Source organism: Schistocerca serialis, chromosome 4 (genome assembly GCF_023864345.2).
Source record: "Schistocerca serialis cubense isolate TAMUIC-IGC-003099 chromosome 4, iqSchSeri2.2, whole genome shotgun sequence".
NCBI lineage: Eukaryota > Metazoa > Arthropoda > Insecta > Orthoptera > Acrididae > Schistocerca > Schistocerca serialis.
The window spans coordinates 906,525,775-906,543,488 of record NC_064641.1 but is presented as its reverse complement, the minus strand read 5'-3'; the positions used below and the strand labels follow the sequence as shown (position 1 = coordinate 906,543,488).

General features: G+C 42.9%; 2 protein-coding genes across 2 annotated transcripts in view; one reads left to right on the top strand and one right to left on the bottom strand.

Annotated features, from left to right (window-relative positions):
- Window positions 1-2,051, bottom strand: part of LOC126473581 (nuclear pore complex protein Nup50) — a 41,281-nt gene extending 39,230 nt beyond the window's left edge. The window contains exons 1-2 of the mRNA XM_050100726.1: window positions 1,925-2,051; window positions 1,507-1,729 (exon numbers count right to left, since the gene is read on the bottom strand). Of these exons, the coding sequence (XP_049956683.1) occupies window positions 1,507-1,689 (183 nt within the window). The 5' untranslated portion in view covers window positions 1,690-1,729; window positions 1,925-2,051. The remainder of the gene's footprint in view (window positions 1-1,506; window positions 1,730-1,924) is intronic.
- The window catches only part of LOC126473582 (PHD finger protein 21A-like), a 116,493-nt gene continuing 100,793 nt past the window's right edge, over window positions 2,015-17,714 (top strand). Inside the window, exons 1-4 of the mRNA XM_050100727.1 lie at window positions 2,015-2,047; window positions 2,174-2,417; window positions 3,396-3,428; window positions 3,532-3,597. Coding sequence (XP_049956684.1) covers window positions 2,340-2,417; window positions 3,396-3,428; window positions 3,532-3,597 — 177 coding nt within the window. The 5' untranslated portion in view covers window positions 2,015-2,047; window positions 2,174-2,339. The remainder of the gene's footprint in view (window positions 2,048-2,173; window positions 2,418-3,395; window positions 3,429-3,531; window positions 3,598-17,714) is intronic.

Sequence of the window (17,714 nt, the reverse complement as noted above, 5' to 3'; positions counted from 1 at the left end):
CAAACAAAGTGCAAGGTTGTTACAGTGGAAAAACAAACAATAGAATTTACGAAATAGGTTTATTCACATGCCAGTACCACAGAATGAAAAACAGTTATATTTATGTTGATGATTTCTTAATAAAACTATGGAAAATCTGAGATGGAATAAGACAATAATATGAAAAGCATATAGTTGTTACTCACCATGGATCAGAGATGCTGAGTCACAGATGGGCACAACAAAAAGACTGTCAGAAAGTTTACCAACATTAACTGTGTGGGACGGCATCCCAGAGAGCGAGAATGTTGGTCGACTTTCTGCCAGTCTTTTTATTATTCTTATGTGTGACTCAGCATCTCCACTATACGATGAGTACAACTATCCTTTCATAATAATTCTGACGTGAAGTTGTTAAAAACGATGCACACTGGGTTTAAAACACATTATCATCTGTGAAAAGGATAGCGATTCTTAATAAACAGTTTATTGTAATTTACTGAAGGCTATCACTGCTGAGGCTCTGAGCACACTTGAGGAACTAAGCGAAGACTAACAAAAAACAATATATACCTGTATATAGTTTCAGTGCTGCTCAAACAGTCTGTAATGAAGCATCACTCAACTTCAGTTCAATGCACAATCCACTAAACTGACTGACTTTTCACTCATTTTGGGTCATTTTCGTTTCATGTAGGCCTAGAGCTTATAAGTGCTTGGGTTCCAAGTCAAATTTAATGTTTTCTTAAAAGAAATCATCATAATATTTAGGCTTCAATGAGTATCAAACACAGTTTGAGCATTAAACTCTGACAATCTTTATACCCTTTCTAAATGCTCATAAAAAAACATAAGAGCTGGTTTTGACAAGTATTTTCTCTCATTCTGTACTTTAAAAATACGTCACTGGAACGGAAAGCTTTGGAAGTTTTAATAGAAATTGCTGTTACTATATTTGATTGCTGATGCTAGCCCTACAGTTTTTGTGAATACAGCTCAATAGAAGAAAAGCAGAAAGTAATATTGTTATTTGGTAGAGTGCTAGCAGAGCAATATTACAACGATACATGCATACAACACTTCCAATGTTTCAGACTTCCTAAACTGATAATTACAAAAATATTTCGCTACAGTATTAATGTGACAGCTTCTACAGAAGAGAGGCAGACACTGAAAGTACAAAGCATCTGGCTTTTCTGTTAATAGCTATCCGAAATTTTAAGTTATTACAGTTTTACAATGTCTATTTCTCTGAAGAGTAAAAACTGTTTCAGAATCTACTGAATATATCTTCAAACTAACACACTTATTTACATACCATTCAGTAATCCCCAAAATATCAAATGCTTGGACGTAATTATTACTAAGATTAGCCAATAAAATTTGTAAACACACAAAGTTGAAAGTATATTGCAAACGCAGTAAAAAAAATCATAAGAAGCATCCACACATCTTCGTTGAAGACACAAGTGATTCTTATTCTGTTAACAGGTAATTAATAAAACAGTTATGTTTATATTATCTTACCGTTTTCGGCGGTGAACCTGAAGAACTATAAGGGCTTGATGTTGATCTACGTTTAGCCTGTCTTATTACTCGTGACTGAAGGGTACTGTTATCAGCTTTGCGAAATGTTCCCGCTTCTTCACGTTTGTCTTCCTTATCCCAGTTATCATGGTTTAAGTCCGAAGATGCAATTCTTTTCGCCATTGTCACAAAATAAAGACTCCACAGATTTTCCTTGAAGCCTCTGTTTCCGATTAATGAACCAAAAATGTAAATAGGAATCACACACCCGCCAGAAACACAACTATTTGAGGTTATGTTGTGTGCAAGAATTGAAATTACAGTACTGGCAGTCAACTCACAATAGCTACATTTAAAACATTAAAATTTGCATTTAATAATATGCAGTAACCAACATGCATATGCAGTCTTTACATACCACTTTTTAACCTTTCGTGCTCTGTATCACAACCGACAACATTTTCATGACGTAGTCGTTGTCGGCAACGTACTTACACATCACGTCGCCACAAAACTTGGTTCTCAGGCAGATCGCTAAAAGGTGTAGTATTTAACGTCTTTACTTAATTAAAAATAAGGTATTAATAATGTTTTACAATTTTTGTGATATTTTAAAATGTAAAATTATTCCACCGAACATAAAACAAACATTTTATTTTAAAACTAGGACAGCGCACGACTATGCGTCGATTTCTTTATTGTGTGCTTCGGCATGCCTACCACTGCCACCTTTAGAAAGCACTCAGGCTGGCGGTGTGGTGTTGCATCGCGCCGACTCGGAAGACTGATGTGTTCATTTAAAATAGTGAGTGATTTTGTGTAGATACGTGAAAATGGAAGTGTCAAAAGCATTCCAGGCAGATATTAGGCATATCCAGAATCAGCTCAAGATTGCTATCCTGAATCATCAGGTAAGAAACGAAGTTATATTTGAGCTTCTTTCCTTCGCTAAGCTGTTTTCCGGAAAGTCAGACACAGGCGCACTTGCTGAACTACGTCTTCGCACTTCTTGGTGATAGTTCGCAATGAACACAATGAAAAAAATATTCAGCCGCGAGAAAATGATGCGCGCTCGCTGATCTGTACACTGTACATTAATACAGGAGTCAATTTCTGCCTGTTTAATCGTTGTTAGCTGCGGAGTAGTTTGATTTCTATGTGACCGCGTAGTGTACTCATTGAAGCAAGATAACTAGAAAACTTACTGCCCTGCATAACTCTGCGTCTTATTTGGAATAAAGTCGTGCGTATTTGGTAATTTCTCATTAGTATCCTGTCGTTAAAGTTATAAGTTGGCGACACATGGTTTTGTTACAGTAGGAGTCATGACTAAAGAAGGTACTTTTCGAAACTTTTGGAATATGACGACGCCTTGAGGAGCAACCAAGATAACTCGTGGAATCCACTTAAAACTTTTATAAACATATCTGAGTTAACAAACGGATGTTTAGTAGCCATCAAGGTCACATTCAGCCATCTGTAATAAGATTGCAGAAGTTTGAGGAATAGAAGGACGCTACACAACTTGCTCACAGTGCTACGAATACAATATAAGTAACATATGAATGAAAGTAGTGTGTCCATAGTAGATCTGTGTAAGATGTGCAGTGTCTAGGAGATAAATGTCAAACACAAGCTTCACGTTAGTTCTGTGTAAAGGAAGCACGCGACGTAAAGTGCGGTACTCACCGTTACTTTACCAAAATTTAATTGACATACTATAGTTATCAGTCTTTAACTTTTCATCGTGTAATGCATTAGCATAAATTATATCATTTGTTCCTTTTTGTCATATATTGTAGTTATATTACTGTCTGTGACATTACACCTTTTTTGTTTCGCTTTGTGGTTACTTGTCTGCATTGTCATTAATAAAACGCTGTTTGCAGGTGATGGTGAAGAAGAAAAATGAAGATCCAACCGTAAGTTTTTTTAAAAAAAATAGTCAGTTTTAAACACATTTTTTAAGTACGAGCATTAGAGAACGCCTGAAAGTAATCGAAATTTCAATGTTTATTTTTTCAGAATATCCATATCCAGGTGCAACTCCGTGATGCTCAGAGGCACATCATATCTCTCGGTGAAATACAGGTATGTGTGATTTACGTGGTTTTTTCCATAAACTCCTCCCAAAACATTGTTAGTCGTTCGCCCGACGTACATCCCGTACAGTTACAACGATGATTACAAAAGTACGTTATGTATATCTCAGGAGAAACAAATATTGTGCAGTCGTTATTTCTGCCATACCGAAATATTCACACACAAAACGTTCTTGTCTTTGTAAATCTTTATGTAAACAGGTCTGCAATGCAAAAGATTAGCGCTCTTGTTCACATTAACAATTGAATGCGTTGACAGTAACAATAGTGATTTACGGGATGCCAAGGTTGATAAATACAATGATAGATACGTTTAGAACCAGTGGATTCGACGTTGAGGTTGTATGCAAATGACATAAACACAAATTGAAAGTGTTAACGCCGACTAAGCGAGATGAATTATAACTGACGTTATTTACCCCAAGAATACTGGCTAAAGAACGCATGTAGTTGAAAAATGGTCATATGAAGAATATTCTTGAACGTTGTCACAAAGCCAGGCAACAGGTCCGCAACACCCGCGTAGGATAGATGTCACAACAGCCAATGCTTTTTGTCTTTCGTGTTTAACCTTCTCTCACTCATTTTCTTGCAGTATCTGCCTTGACTTGTGCGGCAATTCAGTGGGGTACATACCGCAGATACGAAAGATTCGAGCAAATTGCCCTTTAAATTGATCGTTGTACCTTAACGGGTGTCATAATCTCATAAACTCGTTTTTTGGCTACAATTAACAACATTCTGAAGTTGGCACGCAGAACCGCTAAATTCATGCTTGTTTCCAATGAACCGTACATCCGACTAGATATGTATATTTCATTGCACGGCAGCTGAAGGCATTTGGCCCTTCTTAGAACAATTCTTGCCAGACGCACGTGAGTGTGGTGTCCATTTGAAAATCTCGAAAAGTGTCAATAGGGGTGTGCAGTACTTAATCAAGGTGCACCTCCAAAATACCAAGCAAACTTCGAAAACGGCGCTCCGTTTCCTGGGCATGGGACGATGCGTTCTGGTCTGTTCTGCGCAACTTTCTTAACTAAGCGAGAGAATGTAGTAGGGCGCACAATTTGATTTAGAAGACAGTTGTATAGTGCATTGTTATTCCATAAATAAACTGTCAAGAAAAATGTGAATTCTCCTTTGTTACAACACCTTACAATGATGTAGAAGTGCTGTAATTTTAGGCGCTGAATGGGCAGTGATCTGTGCGCTTCATGTTCTCAGCGATACTTTCCATTCTACTTTAATCCTCTAACGGTTTTGTTTTCTAGCGAGAGGGCCTCGGGTTCTAGCCAGATAAATATTATTTTTGAGCGAAAGATGAATCGTCAACGATACAGGAGAAGCGAAAACCCACTACTGATGTTTCCTGCAGAATGTTGGGCTCTTCATATAGACTAACGAATGGCGACAGATTTGGTCGTGCAGATGTGGAATGGAATTTACGTACTGAATAGCGGGGTTCTACTGACAGTGAAACATAAAGTGCTGAAGTTGCCGGTAATTTTTGATGTATGAATGCTTATTCATTTACCTTCAGCATCTGCCCTCTAGGTCCTTTTGGAGACAGAACGCGAGTTAAAAAACGCGAGGAAAGGAATCTGAGTGACTGATTGGGGAAACATTCCGCCACACCAGTTCAGTGATTCACGGAAATACTAAATTCAGATTTCTCGATTGGTGTTTGAGGAGATATTGAGAGATGACGCGTCGGAGACTTCATTGGATGCGTAATCGGGGAGGAGTCGACTTTAAATCTCCTCTCGGCCATCCAGATTTGCGTTTTCAAATTTTTCCCTGACAGATTTCAGGCGATTCTTTCACTAGCTGGCACATCTGTGAAGCTTTGCCGTACTTCCTTTGACATTTGAGCTCATCGCAAAAAGCTTACTGTTGCCCGCGCCTGCTTAGAGGGCGACGGATTGAAGAAAAAAAAAAAGAAACGTTTGGACACTGTAAATGTTTTCATTTTGATACTTTGTTCAGAGCTCTCACAGATGTTTTAATACCCATAAAGGTAGAACGAGCTGCTAGAATACTGTGACTAATCACAGAGCCAAGGTCTGTACTCCAGATTTTCAGGCAAATACGTGCTGAAATGGCAGAGGTGGGTGTTGGAGGAATTAGAGTTCCTAATATACAACCACGGGCGCCCGCAGAAGTTTATCCAAATGTGGGCAAGACTCGAAAATAGGTTATTTTTATATAAATGAGTTGGTCAGTTTCTAGACGTGTCATGTCACAAGAAATAAATTTTGTAAGTGATACAGAAGAACATGTCACATCTCAGAAAATTGATTGTCCACTCATTCTATAAGTGAGTATTAAGTAAAACCTCTGTACTCCCGATTCCAGGAGGGAAGGGGCCGGGGGGCAAGTGCCCCTTCCCTCACCCTTGCTGACGCGTATGCTTGCAACCAAAGGAAACTTCCATATGTCAGGACCGGAGTATAGGATATGTTTTTAATTAAACTCTGCGCCAGAAAAAAGTGAAACGTTAATGGGTGGATAAGTGTAATTGTTTACTTTTATACAGAGTGAAGTGTTTGACATGTGCAGTCGCAGGCGTGATGTTACAATGCGTGTGCGGGGAATGTACGTGCTTCGTGGGGATGCCAATGTAAAAGCTCTTGAATTTCCAGTTTTCTTGTGCTTCGCTGAAAAGTTTCGTTCAGAAGACTGAAGAGTCTTGTTCGTTAGTGTAGGTGTTCGTCGTTCCGTGCACGTGGTTTCTGATAGAGCGCCTCATGTTGGGGTGACTGAGCGACAGGACTTAGAGTTGGTTCGCAGGCACTCTCGCCTGCCAGGTGGCGTTGCATGTAGCGAGGTGAGCCTATAGAGTATAGAGGGCACAGCTGCCCACGTGCGAGACAGTGAGTGACAAGGTGTCCCCCCACTCCGCTCCGGCGAGCGAATCACGCTGCGAAGCGATAGGGGGTGCAACGATTGTACGAAACCAAAACTTTCCGCACGCCGCTGCCGCGCTTCAGCGCGCAGTTTTTTCGGCACAGCTGTATACGAATGCCGTCGTTTCTTTTCACAAAAAGAATACTTTTTGTACTAATCGTTTTCCCAAATTGTTGTGGTCTTCAAATCCAGAGACTGGTTTGATGCAGCTCTCCACGCTACTCTAACCTATGCAAGCTGCTTCATCTCAGAGTAACTACTGCAACCTACATCCTTCTGCATCTGCTTAGTTCACTTCTTGGTTTCTACGGTTTTTACCCTCCTCGCTTCCTTCCAGTACTAAATTGATGATCCCTTGAGGCCTCAGAATATGTCCTACCAACCGATCCCTTCTAGTCAAGCTGTGCCACAGATTTCTCTTCTCCCCAATTCTATTCAGTACCACCTCTTTAGTTATGTGATCTACCCATCTAATCTTCAGCATTCTTCTGTAGCACTACATTTCCAAAGTTTTTATTCTATTCTTGTCTAAACTATTTATCGTCCATGTTTCACTTCCATACATGGCTACACTCCATACAATTACTTTCAGAAAGGGCTTCCTGACACTTAAATCTGTAGTCAATGTTAACAAATTTCTCTTCTTCAGAAACTCTTTCCTCGCCATTGCCAGTCTACATTTTATATCCTCTCTACTTAGACCATCATCAGTTATTTTGCTCCCCAAATAGCAAAAATCTACTACTTTGTCTCAATTCCCTCAACATCACCTGATTTATTTAGACTACATTCCATTATCCTCGTTTTGCTTTTGTTGATGTTCATCTTACATCCTCCTTTCAGGACACCGTCCATTCCGTTTAACTGCTCTCCCAGACCCTTCGCTGTCTCTGACAGAACTACAGTGTCATCAGCAAACCTCAAAGTTTTTATTTCTTCTCCGTGGATTTTAATTCTTACCCCAATTTTTTTTTTTTTTTTTTGTTTCCTTTAGTGCTTGCTCAATATACAGATGGAATAACATCGGGTATAGGCTACAACCCTGTCTCACTCCCCTCCCAACCACTGCTTCCCTTTCATGCCCTTCTGGTTTTTGTACCAATTGTAAATAGCCTTTCGCTCCCTGTATTTTACCCCTGCCACCTTCTCAAATTATTCGTCCTCATTCACCTTGTTGTTGCAGCTCAGTTTTTGTCCGTATTTGCTGTTTAGTATACAGTGTAAACCAGAACTTCGCCTACAAACTTTTAAAGATGGTAATATGGACCAAAACAAGGAAACAAAAGTCCAGTAAACATGGGCCGTAAAATGCGCATATTATGAACAGTTCAATAGAAGAGATGTTTTACAGTAGTGGAGATGAACAGCAGCTCCTAGACCTTAAGGTACTCACTTTGAAGCCTATGTTTAATAGACTTTTTTCTTATTTTGGTCCGTAGTAGCACTATTGAAAGTTTGTTGGCAGAGTTCTAGTCCACCCTGTATACATATGGAAATACCGTTTTGTCCTGAGCGAACAAGAATTATTCTTATTTAACAGCCAAACATGTTTCGGTTAAGTTTCACAATCGTCAGTGTGTTGATTTTCTTACTATCACAGACTTGTATTTATGTGGCCATCTGACATGTTTTCGGTACAGCTGATATGTTGCTCAAGTTTGTCATTTGTTGTTTCTGCTTTTTCATGCCTCTATGGGTATGTGAACTTTGACATACAGTGTGTGCAAGAAAGCACACTTCATACGCCTTCTAGAGGCATGAAAAAACGGAAACAAAAAGTGACACACTGGAGCAAAATATAAACTGTGCTCAATGTCAAAGAGCCACATAAACATCAGTATGTGATAGTAAGAAAGTACTCACTGACGATGGTGAAACTTAGCCGAAACATTTTTGGGTATTAAACAAGAATAATTTGTGTTTTCTCAAACCAGAACCGTGTTTCCGTAATTATATATTGGCCTGTATGGTTCGAAACTCACGTAACTAATGAGGAGGTACTGAATAAGATTGGGGAGAAGAGAAGTTTGTGGCACAACTTGACTAGAAGAAGGGATCGGTTGGTAGGACATGTTTTGAGGCATCAAGGGATCACAAATTTAGCATTGGAGGGCACCGTGGAGGGTAAAAATCGTAGAGGGAGACCAAGAGATGAATACACTAAGCAGATTCAGAAGGATGTAGGTTGCAGTAGGTACTGGGAGATAAAGAAGCTTGCACAGGATAGAGTAGCATGGAGAGCTGCATCAAACCAGTCTCAGGACTGAACACCACAACAACAACAACATGGTTCGAAACAGTTCTGGAAACTTTTTTTTGTTCTGTTCTGACGTTGGCACATCAAACGTACGGTTTCCCAGCGATTCAACAGTGCACTGAGATGATCAAACTCGCTGTCCAAGGGTGGTTTGTTTAACACAGGGAACAAAAAGTAGCAGTTCCGCGTCGTTATTGCAATTGTTTTGCGTGCTGAGCGGGTGCCTGCTCTGTTATGATTAAGAATGATGGGTTGTGTATCACTCAGCGTTAATTGTTCTTCGATCCTCCAAAAGTAATGGCCGCGACGTGCCCAGACTGAAGCTAAGATTTTTCGAATAAGTGCTTCACGAAGATCTTGCCGTGCCAGATTTGCATTCAGTCTCAAAAACTGTCAACGATTTCCTCTGCCATCGCCAGCGGAGTTCGTTAGAATACTCGGTACTTACAATTCGGCCAACCGAAAAGAGTACCGAACGGCCTACTGAAGTCTCTTGACGAAGGCAGCGGAGGAACTCGTCCAAAGACACACTGGATACCAATCTGACGCGACAAGAGTTGCGTGAAACATTTATTCAAGAATGTCGTCCCGAAAAACTACACTATGTAATCAAAAGTATCGGGACACTCCCCAAAACATATGTTTTTCATATTAGGTGCTTTGTGCTGCCACCTACTGCCAGGTACTCCGTATCAGCGACCTCAGTAGTCATTGGACATCGTGAGAGAGCAGAACTAATGGACTTCGAACGTGGTCAGGTGATTGGGTGTCACTTGTCATACGTCTGTACGCGAGATTTACGCACTCCTGAACATCGCAAGGTCCATTGTTTCCGACGTGATAGTGAAGTGCAAACGTGAAGAGACACGTACAGCACAAAGGCATACAGGCCGACCTCCTCTGTTGACTGACAGACAGCCGACTGTTAAAGAGGGTCGTAATGTGTAACAGGCCAAACAACGCCTCGCTTGATGTAAGGAGCGTAAACATTGGAAGATTGAACAGTGGGAAAACGTTGTGGAGTGACGAATCACGGTACACAATGTGGCGATCTGATGGCAGGGTGTGAGTGTAGCGAATGCCCGGTAAACTTCATCTGCCAGCGTGTGTAGTGCTAAAAGTGAAATTCGGAGGCGATGGTTTTATGGTGTGGTCATGTTTTTCGTGGAGGGGGCTTGCACCCCTTGTCGTTTTGCGTGGCACTGTCACAGCACAGGTCTACAGTGATGTTTTAAGCACCTTCTTGCTTCCCACTGTTGAAGAGCAGTTCGGGGATGGCGATTGTATCTTTCAACACGATCGAGCACCTGTTCATAATGCACGGCCTGTGGCGGAGTGGTTACACGACAAGAGCATCCCTGTAATGGGCTGTCCTGCACAGAGTCCTGACCTGAATCCTATAGAAGACCTTTGGGCTGTTTTGGAACGCCGAATTCGTGCCAAGCCTTACCGACGGACATCTATACCTCTCCTCAGTGCAGCACTCGGTGAAGAATGGGCTGTCGTTTCCCAAGAAACTCTCCAGCACCTGATTGAACGTATGCCTGCGAGAGTGGAAACTGTCGTGAAGGCTAAGGGTGGGCCAACACCATATTGAATTCCAGCATTACCGATGGGGGGGCTCCATTTTCAGCCACATGGGCGGTTACTTTTGATCAGATAGTGTACATTGTCAAGCTATAATTTTCTTAGAAGTGCCTGGCGAACGAATAACTTACGTTGGTTTACGTTCAGCTTGGAACGCCCAAACAATTGATTGCCCCTTGGTATTCGGGTCGTTCGTGTACATAGTTTACTCTGCCGTTACGACCTAGTAACGAATTCTGTAATAGTTCAGTCGAATGTTTTCAGCATTTGCTTGGACAAGAGCCAGTTTTTGAGCTTTGGCCAATATTGTGCGGAATTCCTCGGCAACTGATCCTCTTCACAGCCAGCTATTCAAGCAGGCAAGCCTATATCTCACGGTAAGCCAAGTGACAGTATTCTTCAGTAATTTTTGAAACTACATCGATGTTTTTTGGGACAACTACCGATTTTGTTAGAACTGCACGAAATTTGTCACTGACGAAAGCACGGCCACGACGAAGTTCTGCAAAAAAGTAGTCTTCTTGTGGAGGTGATTGGTTGGCAAAATATTAACTGAATGAGTTCCAGTCGTTGTTGTTGAGACTTGACGAAAATTGTAAGAATTAGCTCAGCGAAAACACTGATATGAGGTTTACGTTTTTTCTCAATGCTGTTTGTTGAACACTTTCTGTAGACTCGGCCAATTTGGAAGCCGTCATTGTTTTAACAATAACAAATCGCAAATTCTGGATCGATATTGTGAAATCTCTTTAATTCAATTTATGCATTCATATTATTAAGCCAGGAGATCTGTAATAGATAGGTCTTGCTGCAAGCTTTGATACTAGTTTGCCGTCACCTAGGGGACATGTACAGCTTTGGTATGCTGTTTTGATATTAACGGAATGGAAAAATGCAAAGCTGAATGTCACCTTTAGTGACAAAAAAGTCCTCCAGCACCATGACTTCCAAAAAATTTGGGAGTAACTGTTGATAGAAACTTTTCTTAGAAAAAACAGAAGACACCACAGCAAAACTGAGATGGCGCAATAACATCATACAGAAACTGAGTGGTATCTCATAGGGCGCGAGAGCTGCGACACCACGGTACGATGTTCTTCCTTGGGACTTCTGTACCACCTATGTCTATTATTGAATGGAGCATGGGAGGAATGGTTGCTGTGTATGCCCTCGTGCATCTTATTATTGGTCCAATTTAATCATCGTGATGCCTACAGGACCTGTACCCAGCGAGCTGGAAAATACTCAAACTTTACTCTGAATGTTTTTCAGTTTCCGAAGCAGGTTTCCGGGAGCTTTCGGTATCATTCTTAGTTCTGCCGCACTGAGGTGACAAATGTGATGGTACAGCGATATGCATGTATACAGATGGCGGTAGTATCGCGTACACAAGATGTAACAGGGCAGTACATTATAGTGGAGCTGTCATTTGTACTCAGGTGGTCCATTTAAAAAGCTTCCCAGGTTCCTTGCGTGATTATGGCCGCCCAACGGGAATTGGCAGACCTTGAACGCGAAATGGTACATTCAGTTTCGGAAATCGTTAGGGAATTAGGTATTCCTAGGTCCACAGTGACAAGTGTGTGCCGAGAATGCCAAATTTCACGCATTGTCTCACCACGGACAACGCAGTGGCAGACGGCTTTCTCTTAACGACGGAGAACAGTGACGTTTGCGTCGAGTTGTAAGTGCTAACAGGCAAGTTTGAAATAACCGCAGCAATGAATGCGGGGCATTCGGCGAACGTATACTGGGACAGTGGAGCGAAATTTGGCAGCAGACGACCGACGCGAGTGCCTTTGCTAATCGAACATCACGTGCAGCGTCTTTTCTGGACTTGTGATGATACCGGTTGAATCCGTCACGACAGGAAAATCGTGGCCTGGTCAGATGAGTCCCGATTTCAGTTGGCAATAGGTGATGGTAGGGTCAGTGTGTGGTGCAGACCCACGAAGCCATGCACCCAAGTTGTCAACAAGCCTCTCTGCAAGCTCGTGGTGTCTCCATAATGGTGTGGGCTGTGTTTACGTGGACTGGACTGGTTCCCCTGGATGTTCGGCTAGTTGGAGACCTTTTTCAGCCATTTATTTCCCAAAACAATGATGAATTTTTTATGGCTGGCAATGCCCAATGTCACCAGTCCTCAGTTGTTCACGACTGGTTCGGAGGACACTCTGGACGATTAGAGCGAATGATGTGGCTACGAAGATCGCCCGTCATGAATCGCGTCAAACGTTTGTGGGGCATAATCGAGAATTCAGTTCATACACAAAATCCTGCACCGGAAACGCTTTCGGACGGTTATAGAGGCAGCATGGCTAAGTATTTCTGCACGGACTTCCAACGACTCTTTTAATTCCATACCACGTCGAGTTGCTGCACTGCGCCGGTTATAAGAAGGGCCGACACGATGTTAAGAGGTATCCAACGACTGTCACCTTACTGTACAGCGTTATTACAAATGATTGAAGCGATTTCACAGCTCTACAATAACTTTATTATTTGAGATATTTTCACAATGCTTTGCACACACATACAAAAACTCAAAAAGTTTTTTTAGGCATTCACAAATGTTCGATATGTGCCCCTTTAGTGATTCGGCAGATATCAAGTCGATAATCAAGTTCCTCCCACACTCGGCGCAGCATGTCCCCATCAATGAGTTCGAAAACATCGTTGGTGCGAGCTCGCAGTTCTGGCACGTTTCTTGGTAGAGGAGGTTTAAACACTGAATCTTTCACATAACCCCACAGAAAGAAATCGCATGGGGTTAAGTCGGGAGAGCGTGGAGGCCATGACATGAATTGTTGATCATGATCTCCACCACGACCGATCCATCGGTTTTCCAATCTCCTGTTTAAGAAATGCTTCTGCTTTAGCCTTTTCCGTAAGATTTTCCAAACCGTCGGCTGTGGTACGTTTAACTCCCTGCTTGCTTTATTCGTCGACTTCCGCGGGCTACGCGTGAAACTTGCCCGCACGCGTTCAACCGTTTCTTCGCTCACTGCAGGCCGACCCGTTGATTTCCCCTTACAGAGGCATCCAGAAGCTTTAAACTGCGCATACCATCGCCGAATGGAGTCAGCAGTTGGTGGATCTTTGTTGAACTTCGTCCTGAAGTGTCGTTCCAGTGTTATGACTGACTGATGTGAGTGCATTTCAAGCACGACATACGCTTTCTCGGCTCCTGTCGCCATTTTGTCTCACCGCGATCTCGAGCGCTCTGGCGGCAGAAACCTGAAGTGCGGCTTCAGCCGAACAAAACTTTGAGTTTTTCTACGTATCTGTAGTGTGTCGTGACCATATGTCAATGAATGGAGCTACAGTGAATTTATGAAATCGCTCCAATCATTTGTAATAGCCCTGTATTTGCTGTGCGTTTTTTTCGCTACTCTCGTATCTCACTCACCCAAGCAGTATTTCACTGTGTCCAATGAAATTGCGTTTAAGCAAGAGCTGTCATAAGTCGCACTTATGCCAGTAAATGGAAACAGCTGTGAGATCCATTTCGCTACGTATTCCTCGCCCGTTGCTACCAGGTATCATATGGCTTGACTGAATCCAGTTACGATCACGTCTCGCTAGGTCTAATATCGAAAGACCTGGATGTTCCATTCTATTAGGATACCTGTCCTTACGATTTACCAGTTTGCGTTATGTTCAATCACTGTTCGAACGAACAATCCTAAGCACTTGGGAAAATAAGAGATGCGCATCAGGAGAAGTCACGGCAATTCGGTGTGACACGGTCTCTAGTGGCATCAGTTCCGTGGTGACGAGTATCGAAGTTTCTTCATTGATCATTAGATCTCACAGAGCTAACGGTACAAAATTGCGAGGAAACTGACTCTACTTTCCGGCATTTCGTACGGGATTAAGAACTTGTGATTTAGCGGGCCAGTCGAGGGTCACTGGGCGTTCCCCAGCCCAGGACTGCGTGTGTGCAGCCAACACGGCTGCTGTCGTCTTGGAAGACGGGAACCACCCTCCATGCTGAACTGCACGCCACCCTGGCCGTCGGTGCGCTCGTTGCCTCGAATCATTATTTGAAAAAGGGGTAAAATTCGCGACTCGTCGAAACACGCTACACGCTACAGTCCCGTACCCGTGTTTCGCCCACAGATAACCTAAAGTATTAGGTACCATTTTGTGGCGTACGTGAATCCAGATGACCACTGCGTGCAGTTCCCTTCGCACTGCTGGCTAGAAAATAGATAGAGATGGAACCGGATTCACTGATTGCAGCAATTCCATCATGTCTGAAGCCGATTGTCATTGACGAGGCGTGACAGTTGTATCCAGCCCCTTTCGATTCCAGTCTTCTTACCACCACCGATTTTATGCCGTATTACGTGACAAGTGGTACACCATTCCTTGTACGAGAGCGGTTAAAAAAGTATCAGACTTCAATTATAAAATCAATCTTTATTCAGGTAAAATTGACACTAGTCATCTTCAAAGTAGTCTCCTAAGCCCCTACACACTTAAGCCCCTACACACCCCTCCCAATGCTGCTGTCACTGCCGGCAGCATCGCTGGAAAGAAGCATCTTTTGGTATGCCGCGCAGCTGCTCCATAGAATTCTGCGTGATGTCTTCCCCGTGTTAAAACTGCCCCCTTTAAGCGTCTTTTTCAGTTTGGGGGGAAAGCCAAAGCCAGAAGTGAGTAGACGTTAAATCAGAGGAATAGGGAGGCTGACAAACAGCCGTGTTGTGTTTGGCCAAAAAACTCTGAATTAACTGAGAAAGATGAGCGGGTGCATTATTGTGATGAAGGTGCCCCCAAGTCACTGCTTTACAGAGGCGACGCAGAACCTCTTGTTACTACTCCATATTGACACTTGTACTTGGTAGGGGATACTCGTGATGGACCACGCCATCGGAGTCAAAACAGACGGTCAGCATGACTTCCACATCGCTGATGACGTGCCTCTCTGGGATGATGGACGTCTCCAGTACGATGACTAGAACTTTGTTTCTGGTTCGTACCCGTAAACCCGGGACTCATGACCAGCGACCATAGTGTTAAGAAAGTTGGGATTACCGTTGGCAGTATCCAACATGTCCTGTGCGATCTCCGAAGCAAGTTACTTCTGCTCAGTTGCTAGCAACGTTGACATAAATTTTGCTGGGATCTTCCTGATATAAAAATGTTCCGTTAAAATGGAATGAATGAATGAATGAATGCAATACTAATTTCGTCCATCCTGCATCAGCACGGTCCGTACATGATCAATAAAAGCCTCATTCGCGCACGTTGAGGGTCTACTTGAATGTGCTTTAATCTTCACGGATGAGCGGCCATCTGTGGAGCGGTTGTACCGCTCCTTTTTGTGTGTGTTGCCCATTGTTTCGTCTCTGAACCCTTGTTGAATCACACGGATTGTTTCAACTTGAGTATCGCTAAGCTGTGATGCAGGGACGTTGTTCCACTTTCTGTCATTTTGCACACAACACAAAATTCAACAAATACTACCTACAAGTGTTCAATTGTCAACGGCCATCCAACGACTAGTTGTTCCCGCAGTCGTGAAAAAATCAGGCATGCGGATTACGTATGCCCACAAACGTAGAAAATGCGCCCTATTCATTATTGGTTTCAACAATAAATGTCAGATACTGTTTGAACAGCCCTCGTAAACATGTTGGCCAGATCACGTTGAGAAACCAAAAGATCGAGCAATTCCATTCACGGTTTGTCGTCAGCACATCCAAATACAGTAGCTTCTTTCCGTCAAGTCGCCACGTCGACCCGTCTTTCCATACAACCGAGTGGCACGTACACCACCACTTCGGTACCATGACGTAAGTCTGCTATGTAGCGTTACAGGACAACCTTTTATCAGATTTACTCCATCTCCAGGGCTACGAGCGGGACTAGCATATCTTTTAAAGGGGTAAGAAATATTTGTCTGTTGAGCGTACTAAAATTAGCGGCGTACGTACTTTAATGGAAAACGAAAGACTTTGAAGCACGATCCCACTTGTATGAAGCTACATTCACATATAATACGACCCGTAAGTTGCACATAAACATAACAGGGTCATTCACCTTTGGACACATGGTTTGCAGCAGCAACTGAATATCTTGTAAAAGCCACCCGTTAGCTGCAGTAGCGTCTAGCAATCGTGCCTAGGTGGCAGATGAGGCATGGATGTCCGGAGGAATTTATCCAGGGAGCAGGGGAAGACGATAATGGTGCCATTTCAGATTTAAATACGTTGGTAATATTAGAGACGTGTCCTATCACAAGAACTAAATTTTTGTAGGTGACACAAATAACTTATTATACCCCAGAGAATTGATGGTTATCCCTTCACTGCTAGAAGTGCATGAGAATTCTGTAATGATTAAAAACTGTATGCTCTAATTTCCATGGGGACGGGGAGGTGGGGGTGGGGGGAGATTGGCCACTCCCCCTTAAATACCTCCACCTGTTGCGACTGGTGTCGGTAATGCGGGCTATGACAACGCTATCGCGTCATGTGCCACACGGGTTTCTTTGGGAAAGCTAAGGAGAGACCAGACGTCTTAGAGACCGCGTTCGATGATCGGAAGAGTGCGTGAAGTGAAGTGTCATTGTGTTTCTCGACAGTAGGCGGGCGGTGCAGCGATGGTCTATTAAATTGTCGCAGCAGCTGATAACTCCGGGTGCAGCATTCGACCAGATTCATACTGCTGTCGGCATGCGATCGGCAGTGGATGTGTGATCCTGCTGTTACTAGCAACCAGGAAGGAAGATTACCGTTTGTCCCGACGACGTAAAGGTCATCAGTTGTGGCAGAAAATCGACCGCGTCCTTTTTCAAAGGAATAATCCCGGCATTCGCCTTAAGCGTATTTGTGTTAATCTATTGGGGAAACCAAGGAAAACGTAAATCTGGAAGACCTGGTGGAGATCTGAACCGACATCCTCTCGAATGAGTCCAGTATACTGACCACTGCACTTTCACATAGATGAAGTGGATAAAAACGGGAAGAGAAACGAAGGAATGGAATGATGATGGTTATGATAAGAACAGATGTGGTGGTGGTGGTGGTGGTGGTTTCGAGAAGAAAACTTATAAGATGGCGTATAAACAATCAGTACTTCTCCATTGCATCCTCATATGAAACGGTAAGAACATTCGACTAAGACCAACAAGTTTGTCAAATTTTAACACTACTGACGTAGCAACGCGGTATCAGACATTTTACGTAGTCACCGATTTCGCGCGAAGGGAAAGGCAGCACTCAGTTTTTTCTCAGATGACGCGGTTAACTATGAGGAAGTGTTGCCGCTACGGATTGTTGCAATAACCACGTAATCTATAAGAACTGGGTAATGTTCCAACCACTGCTCGCGCCCCCCCCCCC